At 45.9% G+C, this 19,773-nt stretch overlaps 1 protein-coding gene across 2 annotated transcripts in view; it reads right to left on the bottom strand.

Moving 5' to 3' along the window:
* Positions 1-19,773, bottom strand: part of ALK (ALK receptor tyrosine kinase) — a 724,846-nt gene that overhangs the window by 314,006 nt on the left and 391,067 nt on the right. For both annotated transcript variants that reach the window (XM_070449831.1, XM_070449826.1), the window contains exon 4: positions 15,691-15,892. In XM_070449831.1, coding sequence (XP_070305932.1) covers positions 15,691-15,892 — 202 coding nt within the window. The remainder of the gene's footprint in view (positions 1-15,690; positions 15,893-19,773) is intronic.

Here is a 19,773-nt window from a genome sequence, read left to right as displayed (position 1 = left end):
GTTCTATTTGGAAGTATTTCTCAGTCAATTAATATTTACTGAATGTGTATTGTGCGTCAGACACTGTTTTGGACCTGGTAGACACCAAAAATGAAAGCTTGCATGAAGCTGGGGTTCTACTGAGAGAAATGGGCAGAAACACACAAAGCTGGTGAGTTTCCATGAGAAACTGGAGCCACTACTTACAAAGGATCCAATGGGCTGAGAAAGAAGGGACACACAGGGACAGAGATGTCCAGGCAGATTTCCCTGAGAAGGTGCCATCCTCACAATCCTCACAGTTGTTCATCTCAGGCTTTGAGACCTTAATGGTGGCATTACACAATTGATATTTTCTCTTGTGTTACCTAATGCATCATCATATCTCTGAACATAAAATTAAAAGACTGAATAGATTCAACCTCCTTTCACTGAGGAACTGGGCTTTCACACGCATTATATCATTTAGCTAATTCTCTACGAGGACGTCCGGATTTCTTCAAAAACCAGGATGCCAGATGGGATAATTTTTTGATGGATGGAGTCCATTACCAGTTTAGGCCACAAGCCCAGGTGATTGAAAAAGCATAAATCAGACAGTTGTCCTGGTGATGCCACTCTCTCCAATTTTTAAACCTCCTGCTACTAAGGGAGATATTACCTGGCCCTCTCAATGATAAAAGAATTAGCTCATTGAATCACCACCTGATCGCATGGATGGCAGCTCCTCTTTTTCAGCAGTTTCCATAGCATTGTTTAATTTTTACACTAGAGAGGGCTACTGATGTCTTTTGTTTCTTGTGTGTGCTTTGTTTTACCACCAATGGCTTCGGCCGTCTGGTTTGCACTTAAACCTAGATGTCATATGTGTGCCTGATGGATGATGAGAGAGGGAGAGATGCTTGCCTCTCATCATCTCCTACTCCCAGCTATGTTTCATTCTGAGTTCACCAAGTCAAACTCAGTTTGTTGATCAAGTTCCCAAATCTGAGCTCTGTAAAGATCTCACCTAGTTCAAGCCTTCCCTAGAGGGATGGAGAGTAAGACAGGGCTGGTGATGGGTTACAGGGCTCCCCAGTTCCTTTTTGTGAAGTCCAGCCACAGAGAATGAGTCAGAATAGTCATGAGGCTGTCCTTCTGGCACTAACCCCAGACCCGTTTTAAATAACGCATCTAAATGTTAATGCACACTTAAGACAACAGTGCAGCTCATACTCTTTCCAAATTGATTCATTTTGCAGTAAGCCTGATGCAATTTACTCAGTATAAAAATGTCTCTGGCAATTAGGGGAACAAAGGGGCAAAGCTGGCAGACCACAAGGATGACAAACAAAGCAAGATGACATGAAAGCTGGGGCCGGAATTAAATTCTTTTTGAATCAGACATTTTTGGGAATGTTAATAGTAAACAAAAGCACTCTTTTCAAGAGAAACATGAGGATTCTCCATCGGCAAAAACCGATGCAAACAGTCTGAGACGTGATTTTGATGGACTGCTCCGGGGCCTCTCTGGTTCCTTAATGGTGTCAACTTCAGTGTGTTTGGGCTTCAAACAGCAGATGCAGAGAGTGGAAGAGAGAGCCAAGTTTCCCCTACACTGGTGGGTGGGGTTTTCCAGATCACTGAAGAATAGGTCCCTGACCCCTTCACTGGTCACACTGGAAAAATGTGGCTCTGAAAAATATGCTACAGAAGAAACTAAAATTGTTTAGCCTGGGGAGAAAAAAGTTAAAAAAAAAGACATGAAAACTATCCTCAAATGAAAAACTGCTATGTAAGGAGAAATTAGGCTTGTTCTATTTAATTTTAGAGGAGAAAAAGAGGACTGGTAAGATAATGGTGAAACAGGAGACAGGACTAAGAGATATTGTCTACTCAAATGATCCTAGGTGCCTTGTATACATTATCATAGTACTACTTCATAGGGAAATTGTGGTATTAAATGTAATTGCATGCCTTGGTGCTAAGACCATGGTGAGCACTCAGTATATATTAGCTATCAGCATTAAAAGCAATAATCCTCAAAGATCCCACAAGGTAGATATTAATATTCCCGTTTTATGGATGAGACACCAGATGTTTGAAGAAGTTAAATAATTTTTTAGAGACATTCAGTAACTTTACCAGGTTACAAATCCAGTGAATGGGCCATTAGTAAGTTGCTCCTAGTAGCTTTAGCTGCCCCACGGTGGGGTGGCCTGCTTGGCTGTGATGAGTGTTCTACTGCTTGGAGCAAGGTGAGGTGAGGTAGAGAAGCTTAGGAAGAGGCTCTTGCACTGGTCTGGACTAGTAAAAGGGTTGAATTCAATAATTTTAATGTTCTTTAATGCTATTTAAAGCATTAATTCTATGAATGAAATAATTCTATGACTGAAATATTTTCCAAGTTCTGCTGGCTGGCTAGACCATGCCTTTAACTCATCTTAGCATAAATGGCTCAGTGGGAATGTGAACTTAGACAGGCTGCCAGAAAAGAAGGCCAAGGACCCAAGGACCATGCACACACAGGGAAATCCAGGAGTTTTTATTCCTATCTGAATTCTGACTTTGTCAACCACCAAATTTCCTGGCTCACATTCCATACTCAATGAATCTGCTGTCACTGGCTCCCCAAACTTCAGAGGCCAGTGAGACAACTTAGACAAGGTAGCAGAAGGTTAATCAAGAAAGCTAACAGCCAAGTAGGGATGTTTAGAAATGGAAGTCATCTAGGTCTATTGCGAGGATGACCCGGAAGAGCATCAAGATGCTCCCCAGGGAAAGTGACCAGGGTGGAAAACTCCAGACAGAGAAGTCTCTCTGAGGCCCACAGGTTAGATATCCGATAGAATAATACACAAAATTTCATGTAGTCAGGGAGGAATGGTAGTCCTGGGAGAGAAAAAACAAGATAAATGGAGGGAATATTCAAGGAACGCTGAAGATAATGCAACTGGAATTCATCCTAGCTTATGTGAAAAGATAAAAAACTTAACAGGAGCCAGTGTGCTTAAGTGGGGATGTAAAGACTAGTAGTAAACTAAGGAAAGGGAGAAAATGGGGGGAAAGTAGCAAGTAGAAGTCTCTTTTGGAAGATGAAGAAACATATAGAAAGATACATAGGAAATTACTTAGAAAATTGGAGAGGATAAAAGGATCACAGAGCGGGTAATCAGAAAACATCGGAACCACTTATTTCCAAGGTTGATATATGTTAGCCTTTGCTTAGCAGTATGGGATGGTTAGGGCTACAAAGGAAGATGACTCAGGCTGAGGACAGTCAATATATCTGAGGTGGGTAGAAGGAAGTAAGTTGTTGTGTAAGACAGAGGTAGAATTTTGGTCAAGAGCTTTCTAGATGCATCCCCCCACCCCACCCCACTTAAAACCATATTTCAAGTTCTTGAAGAGTTCCTGGCCCAATTTGAGAATTTGTTCCTTTAGTTAGCACTTTCTTTTTCTTTCTTTCTTTGCCATGTGGAGTGTGTGTGGAGATGGACAAGAGGGCTTGAAACAACTTGCTTTACTCAGCAGGGTAACTGAACAGTGTGATATCAATGAAGTACGGGTCCCAAGGAATGGGTGATCCAGGCTTAAGAGGGGTGCAGCCCAGTTGGGTTGCTGCATGCTAAGGAGCTCAGACTTGATCTTGGGTCGGACATGGTTTCACTGAAGTGTTTGAAGTGGAAGATTAACAGCCTACAATTTTCACCTGCCAGGTTTCTCCTCAAGATCTGGATGTGCTTCATTTGGGACTTCCTAACACCCAGCAAGAGTCACTGAGGTTATCATCCTCAGAGGCTTCACGCAGCATTCCACAGAATTAACAGAACAACAAAGAATAATAATTTGGCTCTGGACTCTCCCTCACACTCCTTCAGAGGGACTGAAAATCTGAGCCACGGAGCTGAGCTGAAGATGAAGAGCACAGCACACGGCTCTCTCCTAGGAGGCCACTGCTCAGCAGTCACGTGAGCAAAGCTACACCGTGGAGCGGAGGAAGGCTCCAGACCCTCAGGTAACCTGGTGCCCTGGAGTGAACAGTCTCAAGGGCCATCCAAGCCACTGGGGACGCTATTCTCACGCCTGGGCTCGGCCTGCTCTGCTGCAAGCTGTGGCTTTCCTTCCACGGCTTCCCCTTTCTTGCCACCACAAGACTTACCCGTTGGCAGAGGGAAAGCTCTCAGTAATTCAAAAGCAGTGAGAACTCTCCTCTTGGAGTTCAGTGATGTAAAAGTCTCTCAGGAATAGACATTGCACCAAATCCCTGAGCAGATTTTGTAAAGCCTTTTAAATGCCAAATCCCATGGTTGATCAGTTCTTAACTAAGGCTCTGAACCATAAGAGAATGCATTTCTGTTCTAACAGCAAGGAGTTTAGTTAGACATGTGAGTGTGGAACTACAAACAAAACAAAAAGGGAAAAGGAAAACTCAGAAGCAGACCAGGTAATGAAAAACAGGGAGCTTTATTTTGAGGCCTAGAGCAAACGCAGGCTGACCTGGGAGATTATGCAGGTGGTGGTGTTTCTTTACTCATCAGCACTGGCTACCTAACCTTTTTCCATTACAATAAAAAGAATTGATGATTCCATCACCTGTTTCTGCTTCTTTTTACCACAGAGACCTGAAACCAGCAGGCCGCGAGGGGCAGGATTGGAAGAGAGCTTCAGGAATCAGGAGTCAAAGACCATATTCTTTAGTTAGGCTTTCTATGACCTTCTGCAGGGCTGGGCATAATGTTTTCTAGTGCCTGTTCTCAGGACTGCCTGCTCTCCAAAATGTGCTTCTTCTGTGGGCTGAGGCCTTAGAACTTTGCCCTTGATTTTGAATGGGAAGGATTACATATATACCATAGAAAACATGCAACTGGGCATATCAAAGGTTAATCATCACACATATATAATAATGTATTCTTGATTATTGGTGTTAGGGAAGCTCATAGTACAGTGTTTGGGAGTATCAATTGTGGAGCTGGACGACTTGGGTTTGAATATGAGATGTGTGACTCTGGCCAAGTTACTTAACCACACTGAGCTTCAGCTCCCTCCACGAAAACATAAAAGCACCTCCTTCACTGAATGGTAGTAAGTACAATGTTAGGTGAGACGACAAGTGGACGGCTCTTAGAATAACGCCCGGCACCACAGAGGAAGCACGAGGTAACTACTCCTCTCTCCTGGCTACGGTCTGTGTGTGCTCTCTGCCCCGTTCCCAAATCTGTATGTTGAAATCTACCTCCCAGAGTGGTAGTATTAGGAGATGGGGCCTGTGGGTAGTGATTGGGTCATGAGGGTGAAGGCCCTATGAATGGGATTAGTGAGTGCTCTTATCAAGAGGTTCCAGAGAGCTCCCTTGCCCCTTTGGCCATGTGAGGACAGAGAGAAGGCACCAGCTATGAATGAGGAAGAGAGCCCTCTTCCTGCTGATACCCTGATCTTGGACTTCCAGACTCCAATGAAAGTGAAGTGAAAGCGAAAGTCGCTCAGTTGTGTCCGACTCTTTGCAATCCCATGGACTATATACAGTTCATGGAATTCTCCAGGCCAGAATACTGGAGTGGGTAAGCCTTTCCCTCCTCCAGGGGATCTTCCCAACCCAGGGATCGAACCCAGGGCTCCTGCATTGCAGGCAGATTCTTTACTAGCTGAGCCACAAGGGAAGCCCCCAGACTCCAGAACTGTACGAAATAAACTTCTGTTGTTTATAAACAGCCCAGTCAGTGGTATTTTGTTACAGTGGCTCAAACAAGGAATAAAATTTTCCATTCCATCATCATTATTACTATTATACAAATTAAGAGAGATGCAGGAAGAGAGGTGAGCCCCTACTCAGGCTGCCAGGGTACGTGCTCATCACCTGACCACTCCGCTTCTCCCATCAGAGCCAGCTCAGTTGTCTTCTCTGGGCCAACTTTATGATTTTGGCTGCTGTTGGCTCTGATTCCAGACCTCTCTTGTCATCCTTCGTCCTTCCTCTCCTTTCTCTGTGCAAGAAGAGTAACTCGGGCAGGTTGTTCCTCATGGATTGCCCTCCACCCTGTTCTCCACCAGAGGTCCTTATTCGTTCTTCCACACCCAGTTTAGTGTCTCCTCCTCTGAGCAGCCCTTCAGGGTGCCCAGAACGGCATTGGCCCTGCAGCCCTCTGACCGTCCAGCTGCAGCCCTGTCTCTCCACTGATCGACAGGAATCTGGTGCCCTTTCACAGCTGGCTTCTTCCTGAGTGCCAACACGCAGAGGACAGAGGAAGAGTGAGGCTGCTGGGATAGAGTAAGACTTGTAAACATTCGCTGCTACAATGCATGATGGAATAAACGTGTGAATTCATTGACACCAGTGGTGTATCACCTAATTCCTCCATCTATTTTTAATATCTCCCTCCCCACTGGGAAATGGTAAGTACATGGTAAGCACCCCTGAGATGAGAAGTGATTGTTTTTATGCATTTTGACTTCTCTTTGTATACAACATATATTTATCATTATGGGATTTGCCAGGATGCCATTCTGACAAGCTGAGGGGTTTATAGGTATTCACAATTCTCTTATCTTCCTAGTGTTCAATCCATCAAATATCCAGGGCAGAGTGGAAAAACGAAAGCAACCAGCTCAAAAGAGCCCCACTACAAGCCTTGGGCTGTCAAATCTCGAAGGTCAAAGCTGGCAGAAGCCGATGGTCTTTTCATTTATTTTTCTTGACGCTCATCAATGAAGGCAATCGTGAGTAAAAGTTGTACCTGCCAGGAAAGGAACTGTCCTTTGTACTTAGTGGCAACCTTCACAGTTGAGGTGCATTGTGACAGCTGCTTCCTGAACCCCAGGGAGAATCACACATCTATCCCTGGGCATGGGCAGAGGGTGGGGAGAAGTACTTTTTATCTTTTCACTGATTGGAGACTCTTCTTTGATCTTGGCCTGGACTTTTAATTTTTAGAGCTTAGGTTTAGGAAGACTTGCATCACAGAACTACCGTAAGCTGATCTGGTATCTGTTCACCTAACACAGAACATATTCTGTGCGCTAGATGCTGTGCCAGGCACTGCAAGGAATAAGAAGATGTACAAACCAAGGATCTACCTTCAAGGTGTGTGGTCTAGAGCCAGATGACCAAATATCAGATGAGATTTTCCTGACTGATTGAGAATAAGTCTTAATTTCCTCAGAGCCAGGTGTGATACAAGGGTTCAACTGCAAGGCTTACTTGGGGGAAATAACATGAGAAAAAAAATGACGCAGAAGATCTGTGTTACCCACGACTATGGGCAAATCACTGAACCTCTTCAAGATTCAGTTTACTCATCTGTACAATGAGTTTAACAACATATAAGGCACAGATTGTAGTGAAGATAAAATGAGTTGATGGATGTTAATATACTTGGTACCCTCAACATGCACAGTACAGATATTTACTGTGAATATTGACAACGTAGTGTCTACCTCCTAAGAACACAAAGCAGTGCCATGGTCCTGCTGTTAATCTGAAACTAGATGAGAGCCAACATATGCCATTCTGAAGGACAAGAGGTATGGTGGATAGTGTGTGGATAGTGAATGGATGGATGGATAAACACATGAAAGGATGGATGGGATGGAGACCCCTCTGGCTCTAAAAGGCCAGGCTTTCTCCAGTCCACTGTGTATTCTCAGTCTCCGTGGCCTTGGACACCACAGTCCTTTTGGAGAAAGAACAACAGACGTGTCCTAAGAAGACCCACCAGAGGAGACCAGACCCAGCCATGACCTGGGATACATAGTTTTCCCAGCTTGGGGGTGTACAGCAGGCAGGATCAGGGCAGGCTTAGACAGCCTTGTCACTAGCATGGCTCCCCATAAGGGGGAGAAAAATGACTCTCCACCCTGCACACAAGTCCATCTCACCTCTCCAAGCTTTCTTTTTTTATTTTTTTCTTAGCATTTAGTAAATAGTTACAGAAAGCCACCCGTTTATGTGATGATGCCAGTCAAGCTGAGATGTTAGCTGTCATTACTAATTCCTGATACACATCAGAATCCCAGTGGCACTCTCTAAAAATACTTATGCTCATGCTCCTTCCCAAGACTAATAAAAGCAGAATCAATTGGGATGGCCTTTAGCCATATGGATTTTGTAAACTGTGTAGCTCTGATTTGTACCCCCAAATCTTGAGACCTACCGTTTCAATGGCTTAAGGTCCATATGCTAGAGAAGACTAGCATTTTAGTCATTGCTTCAATATTACTACTCAAAGGGGTGAGAAATATGATAAATCCAGGCATAGTCAGTGGAACTGGTACTTTGGGGTACCACCTAGGTCATTCTGAGGGGTATGAAATTGATAACCTTGGTCCTTCTCACAACCACTCTCCTCAAATGCTGAGCAGTCTGGAGGAAGGCTGGCCCACCTTTATAGAAGCAATTGGGAGGGGGTGAGGGGAACACCCACTTCACATTACTTAACTTCACAACCACACTATAAGGTGGTTCAGTTATTACCATTATACAGAGAGGAGGGTTGAGGCTCCAGAGACTAGCCTAAGAGCACACTGTGTGTGTGCTGGGGGAGGGGGTACCTCCCCGCACACCTAGGACTGGAGTCTCACTACTGCCTCTGCTCAGAGTTCCCAGCTGCATGACTGTTCCCGTGACAGGGTGACAGAGCTGAGTGTGAGTTTTAAGGCTTTTAAAAATTATCTTTAAAGCCTTTGAATGGCTCTCTCTTTTTAGTGTAAATCACCCGGACATTAAAGCCCTTATTGTATATTTATTAGTGTGTTATTCAGACCAAGGGGGAAAAGAGAGAAGCTGACACTACGAATGACTTTGAAAGTGAGAAGAACTGGGGGCTGAAATTAAATCATTGTGACAGTGCCACTTGAGGGCATCAATTTCAATAAATGATCACCTTTTTTTCACTCCTGATCCCATTTGTCATGGGGGCAGGATGCGAGGAGAACTTGCCCCGGGACGCTGAGTACCACAGGCCTCTGATTTCCCCACGCTGGCCAGGCCTGCCACAGTGCCCTGAACCAACTGAAGGTACACCCAGCATAGCTGGGCAGAGGCAGTTGGGCATCCTTTCAGAAGCAAATGTCCTGTGTCATCTTCCCACACTGTGCTCCCCCCACTCCTGCCCCTCACCGAGCCTTCTGAGAGCATCCAGTCTATCTATAGGGAAATCCAGATTTCTGTACAAAAGTGGGGAAAGGTCTCTGTGGGTCAGTGGTAGGTAACTGTCTTGTGTGCCGGATTAGTGGGCCCATAAAGCAGACTCGATCATTTCCTGTTGCCCTGTCCTGACTGGCAACCTGAGGCAGGGGCACTTGCATTGCACGATAGAGGAAGGGGTGGCAGCTGGTGAAATCTCCACTTCAGGAGGGAGGAAGCTGAGGCCGGGAAGGCTGTGGTTGTTCTATTACCACACTGCAAACTAGCAGTGCAGCAATATACCTGCACAATATACCTGACAATATACCTCCTGACGCCCAGGAATCAATATTGCTTTGGCTTAAATTCCTTTGGCAGGTCTCCCATTGGGATTGTTTCTGGTTTTAAAGCTGGGATCTTTAGTTAGAACCGATCAGTTTAAATAAACATGGCGGCCGTGTGAGTAGCCAGCACAGACATGGGTTCTTCTTCAACTGAGAGAGGAGTGCAGATTTTAATCTCAGGGCAAAGAGGTTGAGGACATCTTGACTGAGATTTTCAGTTTAGCTGGGAAACAGACAAATGGAAGCACTGGAGGATGGGGCTCTGGGGTCCAACATGGGCGTGGGCCCTGGCTTTGCCAGGAGCCTGCACTTTGACCTTTATCACGTCTCATCAGGCATTGAGCCCTGGCTCCCCACATCAGGAAATCAACGAGACAGATGGAACTCAAGTCTCCTCTGAGTGTAGGGGTTAAGCTCCTACAGATAGGTGAAGTTCTGTGCTGTGAAGAATCTTATTTCTCTGTCACCCTCTGGAATGAGTCTCATTTGTGTTGCGAAAAGGCCCTGACAGTTTATCTTGGCTCAAGCCTGGGTATCACCAAATCCTTTAGGTTAAAACATCTTTTCAAGTATTAGTAATTCAAATGATTGGCAACTTCTATCCCACCAGGCCCAATTCTTCCCTCCACACACTATAGTTCTGGTCACACATAAGAAAGTGTGTGATACCCAGGGCTGCAGGAGAAAGCTGTGTGCACGAAGAGGAAGGCAGGCTTGTGATGGATGTCCTGGAAGCAGTCTTGGAGAGTCACCCTTACAGTCTGAGATACCACCAACCCTTGTGCTTGTGCTCTTGAGTCCAAGAAGCTGCTGATTTTACATTGCCAGTGGCCGCTGGACAAACTGCTCTTTCTAAAACAGCTTTCAGTTGAAAGGCAGGGGAGCGCAAGAGGAGAAGAAGGAGCTGAGCTGCCTGTGCTGGCTTTCCTGGACAGTGATCTTAGCTCAGCCTCTTAAAATTTCTGGGCCCTAATTTTAAAACATCTGCATAAGCATCTGCTGTTGCTGTTTAACTTGTGTCTTCCTTACTGAACTGGATGCTCCTTGAAAGAAAGCCTTTGTCATCTCTGGCTATGTATTCCCAGCACCGATGACACAAGTGGCACTCCATCCACGGTGGTTACATGAATTATAAACTGAGAATGATCTATTGATAGCATGTATTAAGTATCTACTACAGTTGGGCACAGTGTGAGCCATCTTTCTTATGCCATTTCAGTTTGTTGTTCAGTCGCTCAGTCATGTCTGACTATGCAACCCCATGGACTGCAGCACGCCTGTCTCCTCTGTCCTTCACGACCTCCCAGAGTTTGCTCAAACTCACATCCATTGAGTCAGTAACATCATCCTACCACCTCATCCTCTGCTGCTCCCTTCTCTTTTTGCCTTCCATCTTTCCCAGCATCAGGGTCTTTTCCAGTGAGTTGGTTCTTCACATCAGGTGGCCAAAATACTGGAGCATTTCACAGTACACCATGTTAAATAGGTATTATATTCATTCAATTCACAGAATTTTGTGGCCTCTAATTTCCAGTTAGGATGTCCTCTGCCTGCTGGATTCTGCAGTCAGCGAGGCTGGGCAGTTTGACAACCCATTCCTCTGCTTCCTTGAGTCTGTGGCCTTTCTGGCTGGGCAGATGAGCAGATGAGCAGGCCAGGCATTCGTTGTCGGCTGTCCCCTGGGAGACTCCGGGCAAGGCCTGACTGCCTTGGCACACTCAGGCGTTCTTGCCCTGTAAATCGTTTAGATCTCACGCATTCTGCTGTTGCTGCTGCTGCTGCTGCTGCTGCTGCTGCTGCTGCTGCTTTCCAGGCGACCAGGAGGCGAGCATCTGCTGGGATTCCCCAACCGCCGCCCCTGCTTCCTGCGCCTCCTCGCAGGCTGCCGCCCCGCGGTGTTGCACTGAGTGGTCTCCCAGGGGCTTGCTGGCCTCTGACTTGTTGTTCCTCTGAGTCAGGCTCTCCCCAGTCGACAGTGTTATGACAACTTCCTCCCTTGTTACTACAAATGCTGACTGTTGTTTTCCCAGCAGCGTCCCCCAAACCACCGTGTTCTGTTCTGAGAGGAAGCCAGCCTTATCTGTAGTCATCACTGTCATCACCACCACGATTTCACCATGTCCCCCTCACTGCACTGATCACTGGGCTGCTGGGGTCATCTCTGACATTAAAGGGAACAAGCTTCCAGCAAGGCAAACTGCCAAGGATCTCAAAATCAAAAGATTCTTGAGAGTGGCACTGACCTCATAATCAGAAAACAGATGAGTCGCAATCCTGTGTGATCCCAAATTGTAAGCAGAGCAGAGTAGATAAGGCTATTAAGTAAATGGCCTCTTATATGTGTTTCCTGATCAGGGTGTGCAAAACCCTTCACATCCGTAACTGCACTGACCCCACATGACTATGTGAGAAGGGCAGCACCATGATTCCCACTTTACAGAAGGTAAATCTGAGGCTTAAGTAGGGATGGAATGTGCCTGAACTCATAGAGCTCATTCATGAAATATCCTTTCACGAACCATCAAGGTTGGCTTTCTGCATCCCTAGCACCTCTATGGTCCTAACAAATACAAAATACCCAATAAATGACTGTTCATTGAACTGACAATTGAATACTGACACAGGACATAAATTCAAGACTTTGATTCACAGAACATTATTATTATTATTATTTTTGCTGCACTACTGTGGTTCAATTGAGCTCTTGCAGCAATGGGTAAAAACAATCTAGAGTCAGTCTGATTAGGTTCAGATGCCCTATATCCTGTCTAGTCAGTGACCTTGGGCAAGTTATTTGGCTTCACTGAATTTCCTCATCTGGGAGATAGAAGATAGTAACAGTACTTGCTTCACTGTGTTGTTGAGTATTAAATAAGAAAAGACATTTAAAGTGCATAGCAGTGATTGGCATAATTAGTGCATAATTAGTGTTAACAAGTTACTACTCAAGGGTGGGGATGGGCCTTATATGTCTATGAAACCCAGAACTTGGCACAGTGGCTGGAACATACACACACCTGCCAACACTGAAACATATGTGACAGGAAGCAAGTCCCTTACCCCTCCTGGCCTCAGTTCCCAACACTTGTGAACTGACATGGTGCAACCAGGTAAATTCCACTGTTCCTCCCCACTCTAAAATGCTCCATTTCAGTGGTCTCAAGTGGGACAGTTTTGCCCCCCAGGAGACATCTGGCAATGTCTGGAGACATTTTTGTTGTCATAACCTGGGGAGGTGCTACTGGCATGGGTAGGGGCCTGGGAAGGTGGGGGCCACATTCAGGACAGCGCCCACAAGAAGAACTGTCTGGCCCCAGATGTCAATAGTATCGAGACTGAGCAAACCAGATCCAGCTGGACGTGAACAGCCAGAGCTCTCTGAATTGCTGGACAAGGGCCTGTGGCCTGCAGCTTGCCAGGGTGCCCAGGGCAGCACCCTTACCACACTGATCTCGTCAATCCAGGGTGGAGGGGAGGGGGTTTGGCTCAGGCATCTTTAATTTAAACTGGCATCACTCTTGCTTATCATCAAACTCCAAAATGACTCTGCCACAACTAGGAGAGAACATCGTGGCACAAGACTCATGGAAGCCGGCCGGAGGCAAGGCCCCTAGGATGCAGGGGCAGCCCTACCAAAGCCAGGGTCAGTGGGCCTGCCAATCACCCCTGCAGCTTTTCCCCTGTCTCAGCTCCCTCCCTCCAGGGGGCAGAGGACTCACGCAGGGAAGAAAATGCTTTGGCCAGCAGAATGGACACAGAAACGGCAGCCAGGGCAGCCTCAGGGGAAGGTCACAGCCTCCTGCACTGTGCAGTATTGGTCTCCTCACCACATATGGCGGGAAGGTCACCATCACATGCTCCCTGGATCTTCAAAGAAGCTAGCTCATCTCTTTTCGCAAAGTTCCTTCACCTTCCATTTCCTCTTTCCCAAACTCATCGGTTCTCCCTGAATTCCTGCAGAGAGGCTATGGGTTTCCCAGAAAGAGGAGAAATGATCCAGAAAGACCCCAAATGAAGAAAGGGGAGACCTGGGGTCTTGTTTAGGTTGCTAAAAATAGGCTGCCAATCTCCTCTCTGCCTCAGTTTTCCTGTTTGTTAAATGAGCAGAGACATTACTTTGCCAACAAAGGTCTGTCTAGTCAAAGCTGTGGTTTTTCCCATAGTCAAGTATGGATGTGAGAGTTGGACTATAAAGAAAGCTGAGTGCCAAAGAATTGATGCCTTTGAACTGTGGTGTTGGAGAAGACTCTTGAGAGTCCCTTGGACAGCAAGGAGATCCAAACAGTCCATCCTAAAGGAAATCAGTCCTGAATATTCATTGGAAGGACTGATGCTGAAGCTGAAACTCCAATACTGTGGCCACCTGATGCGAAGACCTGACTCAGTTGAAAAGACCCTGATGCTGGGAAAGATTGAAGGCAGGAGGAGAAGGGGGCGACAGAGGATGAAATGGTTGGATGGCATCACCTACTCAATGGACATGAGTTTGAGTAAACTCCGGGAGTTGGTGATGGACAGGGAGGCCTGGCGTGCTGCAGTCCATGGGGTTGCAAAGAGTCAGACACGACTGAGAGACTGAACTGAACTGAAATGGGACCTCAGATAGTAGTTATGAGCGCAGGAAGATAAAGAGGGGACGGCTCTTTGTAAGCCCCCACAGCGAGTCACACCAAGTAGCAATCATCTTCCTGAGGATGCTGGACAGGGACCAGGCCCTGCTACCTAGGAAGCGCTGAAGTCCTGCGGCACTTGTCCTCTTACACACGTGCATCTTCTCAGCTGGCATTTCAGGGAGACCCCAAACTCCACGTCCCCGGGTGACATCCGTGGGTCCCTCTACCTGCTTCCCACTCCTCCAGCACTTTAACAGATTGATAGCCTGAAGTCCCAGCAGCCCCAGGCAGCACTCTCTGGACTCTGCCAGGCTTGGTGGGGCAGGAATGGTGAGCAGAAGGCAAAGTAAACAGCTCATGGGGCTGGGCAAACACATACAGGAAGGCACTGCAACCGGGGCCACCACCAGCCCCACTCATGGATGGGAGACTTTGCCATCTGGTATTCTCACAGGAAAGGGAGGCCATGATGGAGGAAGGCTTGCCCATGGCTCACCCCTAACACCTGGCATTCCTGATTTCTTGTGAACAGAGCAAGAAACACTTGGTGGCTAGGCCCCTCCCAGCCAAGCCAACGAGACATTTCTGAGGCAAGAAGATGCATGCGAGTTTCAATATGAGGAGAACATCCTTTCTGAAGCCAAGATTTCATTCCTGCTGGAACAGTAATAGCAGTTCTTTGAAACACAAATAAATACGGATGGGCCAGTAGCAGGGGGAGTGGGGTGAAGACTTTCAAGAAATGAGTAAGAGGCTGTATAGTTTTATTGGAATGGTGGTAGGTAGGCTCTCCCCAGTGCATGGAGGTGGAGATGGGTAACATCACTGTTCAGTTGGAGCCTCTCTGAAAGATATTTTCTTAGAGGGAAGTTAAGCCCTCTAAGCTTAGCTAGAAATTTGAGGTCTACTAGCACACATGCCTCTCTTAATCTTGTTGATTATCAGAGCAGGGACCCCTCAAAGCTGGGGTCTTATGGAATGAGAAGAAAGGCAAGCGCAGAGATTCCCTTGTTCAAGTTTGCTTCCCAGAGTCACTACTTCCAGAGGCCTGATGGATCACTGAGGAAGCAAGTGAGTATGTCCAGGAAGCTTAACTTCAATGACAAGGGTACTGCGCGTGACATCAATGCTGTGAAGCTTTTCTAGAATAAATCTTGCTCCTCTCCTCAATCGGTACCATGTGGCAACCCTGATCTCTTCCACTGTGGGGTCCCACACTGCTGTGGGAATGCTCAGGCAGCCACCCACAGTAGTTTCCTCTTTCCCTTCCTGCCAAAGTTCCTCTGGTAAAAACCAATTTCCAGCATATTAAATTACTTTCATTGTGGCCTTTTAACACTCCCCTTGGCTGTTTTCTTCTTGGCTCCATCTGGACTTTGGGAAACGAATATCTTTAATACCCACTCATTAAATGTCCACACTGCCAGCTGGTCCTCTGGCCTCTGGAAGGACCGCAGCCTGGGCAGCCAGAGGGCCCCACAGATCAGTGCCTGAGACACCACCCAGGGCATATTAGCAGTAATGGCTCAATCTGGACCCTACCCATTAAAGGACAATTGTGAGTTTTAAGTAGATGTCATAGAGTCTGGAAATTTGTAGCCAAAAGCCACATCTCCATTTACATACTGGATTTGGGACACGGGGAAGGACTCACCCATGCTTTCCCGGAGTGGGTACCAGGAGGATCTCTCTTCCAGCCTCGTTGTGGGGCAGCAGCTGAGCGACGTACCTGCCCGACGGCTGCAGGTGCCGGTGCACCGAGACGGCCAGCCTGCAGTGCTCGCTGCTGCTCCTCATCCATGGGCTCAGGATGGTGTGCTTGGAGTTTGCCGAGGTGTTGAGGAGGAGGAAGGCACCTGCCAAGAGACACGGAGAGTGAGTCTGCAGTGTGTCCAGATGAGAGGACCAGCATCAGCTCTGTGGTGGGATTTAGAGAAACCAACGGCATTAGAGTAAGCAATGCTGGAAGTCTTCCTCCAGTCTCTCACCTTCTTCACACAGCCAATCTCTTCCCTGCTCCTTTAGGCTGTTTCTATAAAAAGTAAAGCCTGAGGCAAAGATGGTAATCTGGGACTTATCATCAGGCAGACCGAGCTTCTCACCTCAGCTTCCCTACTGACTAATTCTGTATCTTTGAGTCTCAGGTTTCTCATCTGTAACACGGACAGCCTAAGAGAGTCCCTCACTTCATACATGATCCCAGAGTGGAGCCAGGACATCAGTTCCACCTCATAAACCTCCATGTGTGGTATCTCCAGACCTCACGAACCAGGACACTCTGGGGCATCTCAGGCCACCCAGTGGGTCACAGTTTAAATCTGAGCTGACCTGAGTTCTCCATATGACACTCAAGCCAACTTCAGACTCAACTGATATCTGTTGGACAATTCAGAGTATCTTAGGAATGTATGGTTTGGCTCCAGGCTCTCAAATAATTATGACCAGTTCAAGATTTTCTTTGTGTGGCTTATTTGGGTCACTTATTTTGTAGCTAAGATCATGGCTATGGCTCCTTTGCTTACTAGCTAAGTGATCTAGAGCAAAGCATCATCTTTCTCTTGTTTCAGTTTCCTCATGGATAAAAATGGTGTGGGAAGGGTTGGCCGAACTCAATAATCTTTTAAGACCCATTTCAGCCCCTAAGTCTATGAATCATGTGAATCTGCAACTATTCTCCAAAAAGAGAGCCCTATAAATCCATCCTGGTGCCGTGTCTGTGGCAGAGTTTCCCTCTGGGGCAAGCCAACCCTAATACCAGTAGCACAGGCCAAATAACCTACACAAAACCTGTATTTACGGGGGTTACTGTTGGCATAAAAGCACAGCATTATTTTTGTTCCTGGTATTCCTTCTGATACATTAATTTCACTTGCCATACTTCTCCATTGATGTTTTAGACCATTAGATGCTGCTCCTTTTGCAGTGAAAGCCTGTCTCATAAGACCCTTGATTTCTCCTGTGGGAACCAGCTAACGAGTGTTCAGCTTCTTTAACCACCCCCAGCACATAGAATTAGTCTCCTTCGCAGATAACCCAATTTATCGAGTAGGCAAAGGAACCATACTTTTCACTGATAAAGAATGATATGGAGGAAAGAAGGGGATTTCTACCAGAAGCTAAGTATTTCCAAGGACACATACTGTGTCAGGAATTTGGAGAGTTGCTCTGGAAGTAGGTAAATGTGACTTCTAGTTACAATCAGGATGAAGTTAGCACAAGACTGTTTCTGAAATGAATCGGGAACACGGGTCAGTACTGGAAACTGAACCCTCTGTAATTAGTGGGAAGTTTCAGCATGGTGCACGGGACTTTGAAAAGTGCTTTCCGACCCTCAGTAAATAATCTGTACTATTATCCTATTTTACCATGGGGAGACATTCTTGTTATGGACACAGAAGTTAAAAAAAAAAAAAGATAATTAGAATCAAAGATTCAGAATTAGAAAGCACTTTAAGATGATCCAATGTAATGCCCTTGCTTTTCTAGAGAAGCAGACTGGAGATAAGAAGTGGGAAATAACTTGTATAAAGTCTCAACTTGAAAGTCCAAACCAGATTCCAGGTCTCTGAACTCCTAATCAAGGCTCTTTCCCTTGCATCTTTCTCATTGCCCCACTGTATTCTTTATCCTAAAATGAAATGTAACCAGGGTGCCTTGTGGCCAAGTTGTATAATGCGGGAGCCCAGAGAGATGGGACAGGAGAAAGACAGGCAGATAGGTGCTGGACCAAATCCATTTGTTCATTGGCCTCTTTACTCACTCCTTTCTGCCCTCAGATTTCATTTATTGGATGCTTAGTTTGAGCAAACATTCAAGCATTGGCTCTGCCCTGGGGACACAGACATGAGCCAGACACAGTTCTGGACTTCAAGGAACTCTAGGTCCCATAGGGGTGATGAGATGTCTGCACTAACTTTAATCAAAGGTAGAGGTTATAGAGTCAGAAGACACATACAGACAAATACTTTGGGAAGCTCCACAAAAGATATTAGGTTCAGTTGGGAAGATTCATAAAGAAGATGATCTTTGAGCTAGGTCTTTAAGGGAGAGAAAAACAAAGATATTGGCAGAAATGGCTGTGCAAGATTTGAGAGGAAGAGGCATCAAGGCAGAAATGTAGAAAATGTGTAGTGGCATTTGGATGCAGAGTGGGGCACATAAAGAGAAGGCTGGGAAATAAGGAAGGGTAGTGCATGTGGAATAGCCCACAGAGAACATTTCATTCCCAGCTGAATGAACTATACTTTGGACAATAGGGAGCCAGAAAAGACTTTTCAGCAGGATAGGGATCTCATCAGAGTGGTGCTTCAGGAAGATTAATCTGCTATGGTGGGGGAGAGGCGGGATCAAAACTGACCCAGCCTCATCCTCCACCATCTGTCCACACAAGGCAAGGACAAGACTAAATGCAAATGGGATGTGTTTAGTATGTTATGTTGTATGCAAAGGTACTGTGTTAGGGAAAACTCTGGGATCTACCAATGCTTCCAACCATCTGTTCAGAGCAAGTGAGAGCCCTGGAAGTACCTTTGGGGCACAGTCTTGCAGCAGACACTTTGGGGTGCATTCTGAGCTTAGGATGAAGCCACACATGCCACATATAAGGGAGCAACAGTAGTGTGTATGGGTCTGAGACCCTACGCTGGTATTTTTCATTGGGAAAAAGTTGGATTGAAACCAGCTTTTTGAGCTACTGAGAAATAATGCAGGCAAAATAAAAGAGGTGCTTCCCTTTTTTGTCAGTGAGCACACATTGATGAGTGGGTGTTAAAGATACTCGTTTAACCCCTGGGAAACTCGAGCTCCCAATAGGAGCAAATCAAGCTGAAGTTGCTGGGGCTTGGGGCTCATCCTCTTCACTGTCCCTCCCTCCTGGATGTGAAAACACATGTAAATTCTGTCCTTGTGATTCAGTACCTCAATAATGAGACTCTTTCAAAGCTGACTGGAAGATGGATTACTTTTCCAGTTCTAATATGTGAGATGATGTTTATATGAATTTTATTTTGTGCAACTGGACTATCAATAAGGGACTGAGCTTAAAGTATTTTCACTCTCAATAAAACTCTATAGTTGAGAGCTATCTCTTCATCAGCAGCTTTCCTCTACCCCTAAAAAATTAAATAAAAGGAAAAAATACATTTCATAAGCTCCTTGGGATATTGTCAGTATAAATCTTTTAAAGGCAGTGAGAATTTATCTCTCCTCTTCCTCTTTCCCATTTCCTGTTTATTTTGCTCAGAACAGCTTGGGGCTATGGGAAGGCTCCTGGGGTCCCTTCTAATTAAGAAGGATGGCATGGCAGCTCACAGACCTTATCCCAGAGTGGGCCATAGCGGGTGGAGAAGCAGATCAAGGAGCCCTGCTTACCCTGTGCCACGACCATGGTTTCCTTATTACGGGATTGTATTGATGTGTTCAATGATTAAATATGAAATGGTTATTATTTTTACCTCTGGTCACAGGCATAGAGATGTGTCATTTCATCCAAGCCAGCAGGGCTCAAATTATGAGACAAAAACCAAGGGGCATGAATCTTGAGATCAGACAGACTTTATATTCAGGCTCTATATTCCATTCTAGGCTATAGACAAACTATTTAACCTCTTTAAACCTTAGTTTGCTCAGATTTAATATGGCTATAGCCTACCTCCTATGGCTGTCATAGAGATTAAGTTGAATTGCATGTGTGAAAAGTGGCTGGTACAGTGTCTGGCCCTTAGTAGATATGTGATGA

The sequence above is a fragment of the Odocoileus virginianus genome, chromosome 2 (genome assembly GCF_023699985.2).
Source record: "Odocoileus virginianus isolate 20LAN1187 ecotype Illinois chromosome 2, Ovbor_1.2, whole genome shotgun sequence".
Taxonomy (NCBI): Eukaryota; Metazoa; Chordata; class Mammalia; order Artiodactyla; family Cervidae; genus Odocoileus; species Odocoileus virginianus.
The sequence above is the reverse complement of the archived record's forward strand: the minus strand, read 5'-3'. Positions and strand labels throughout refer to the sequence as shown.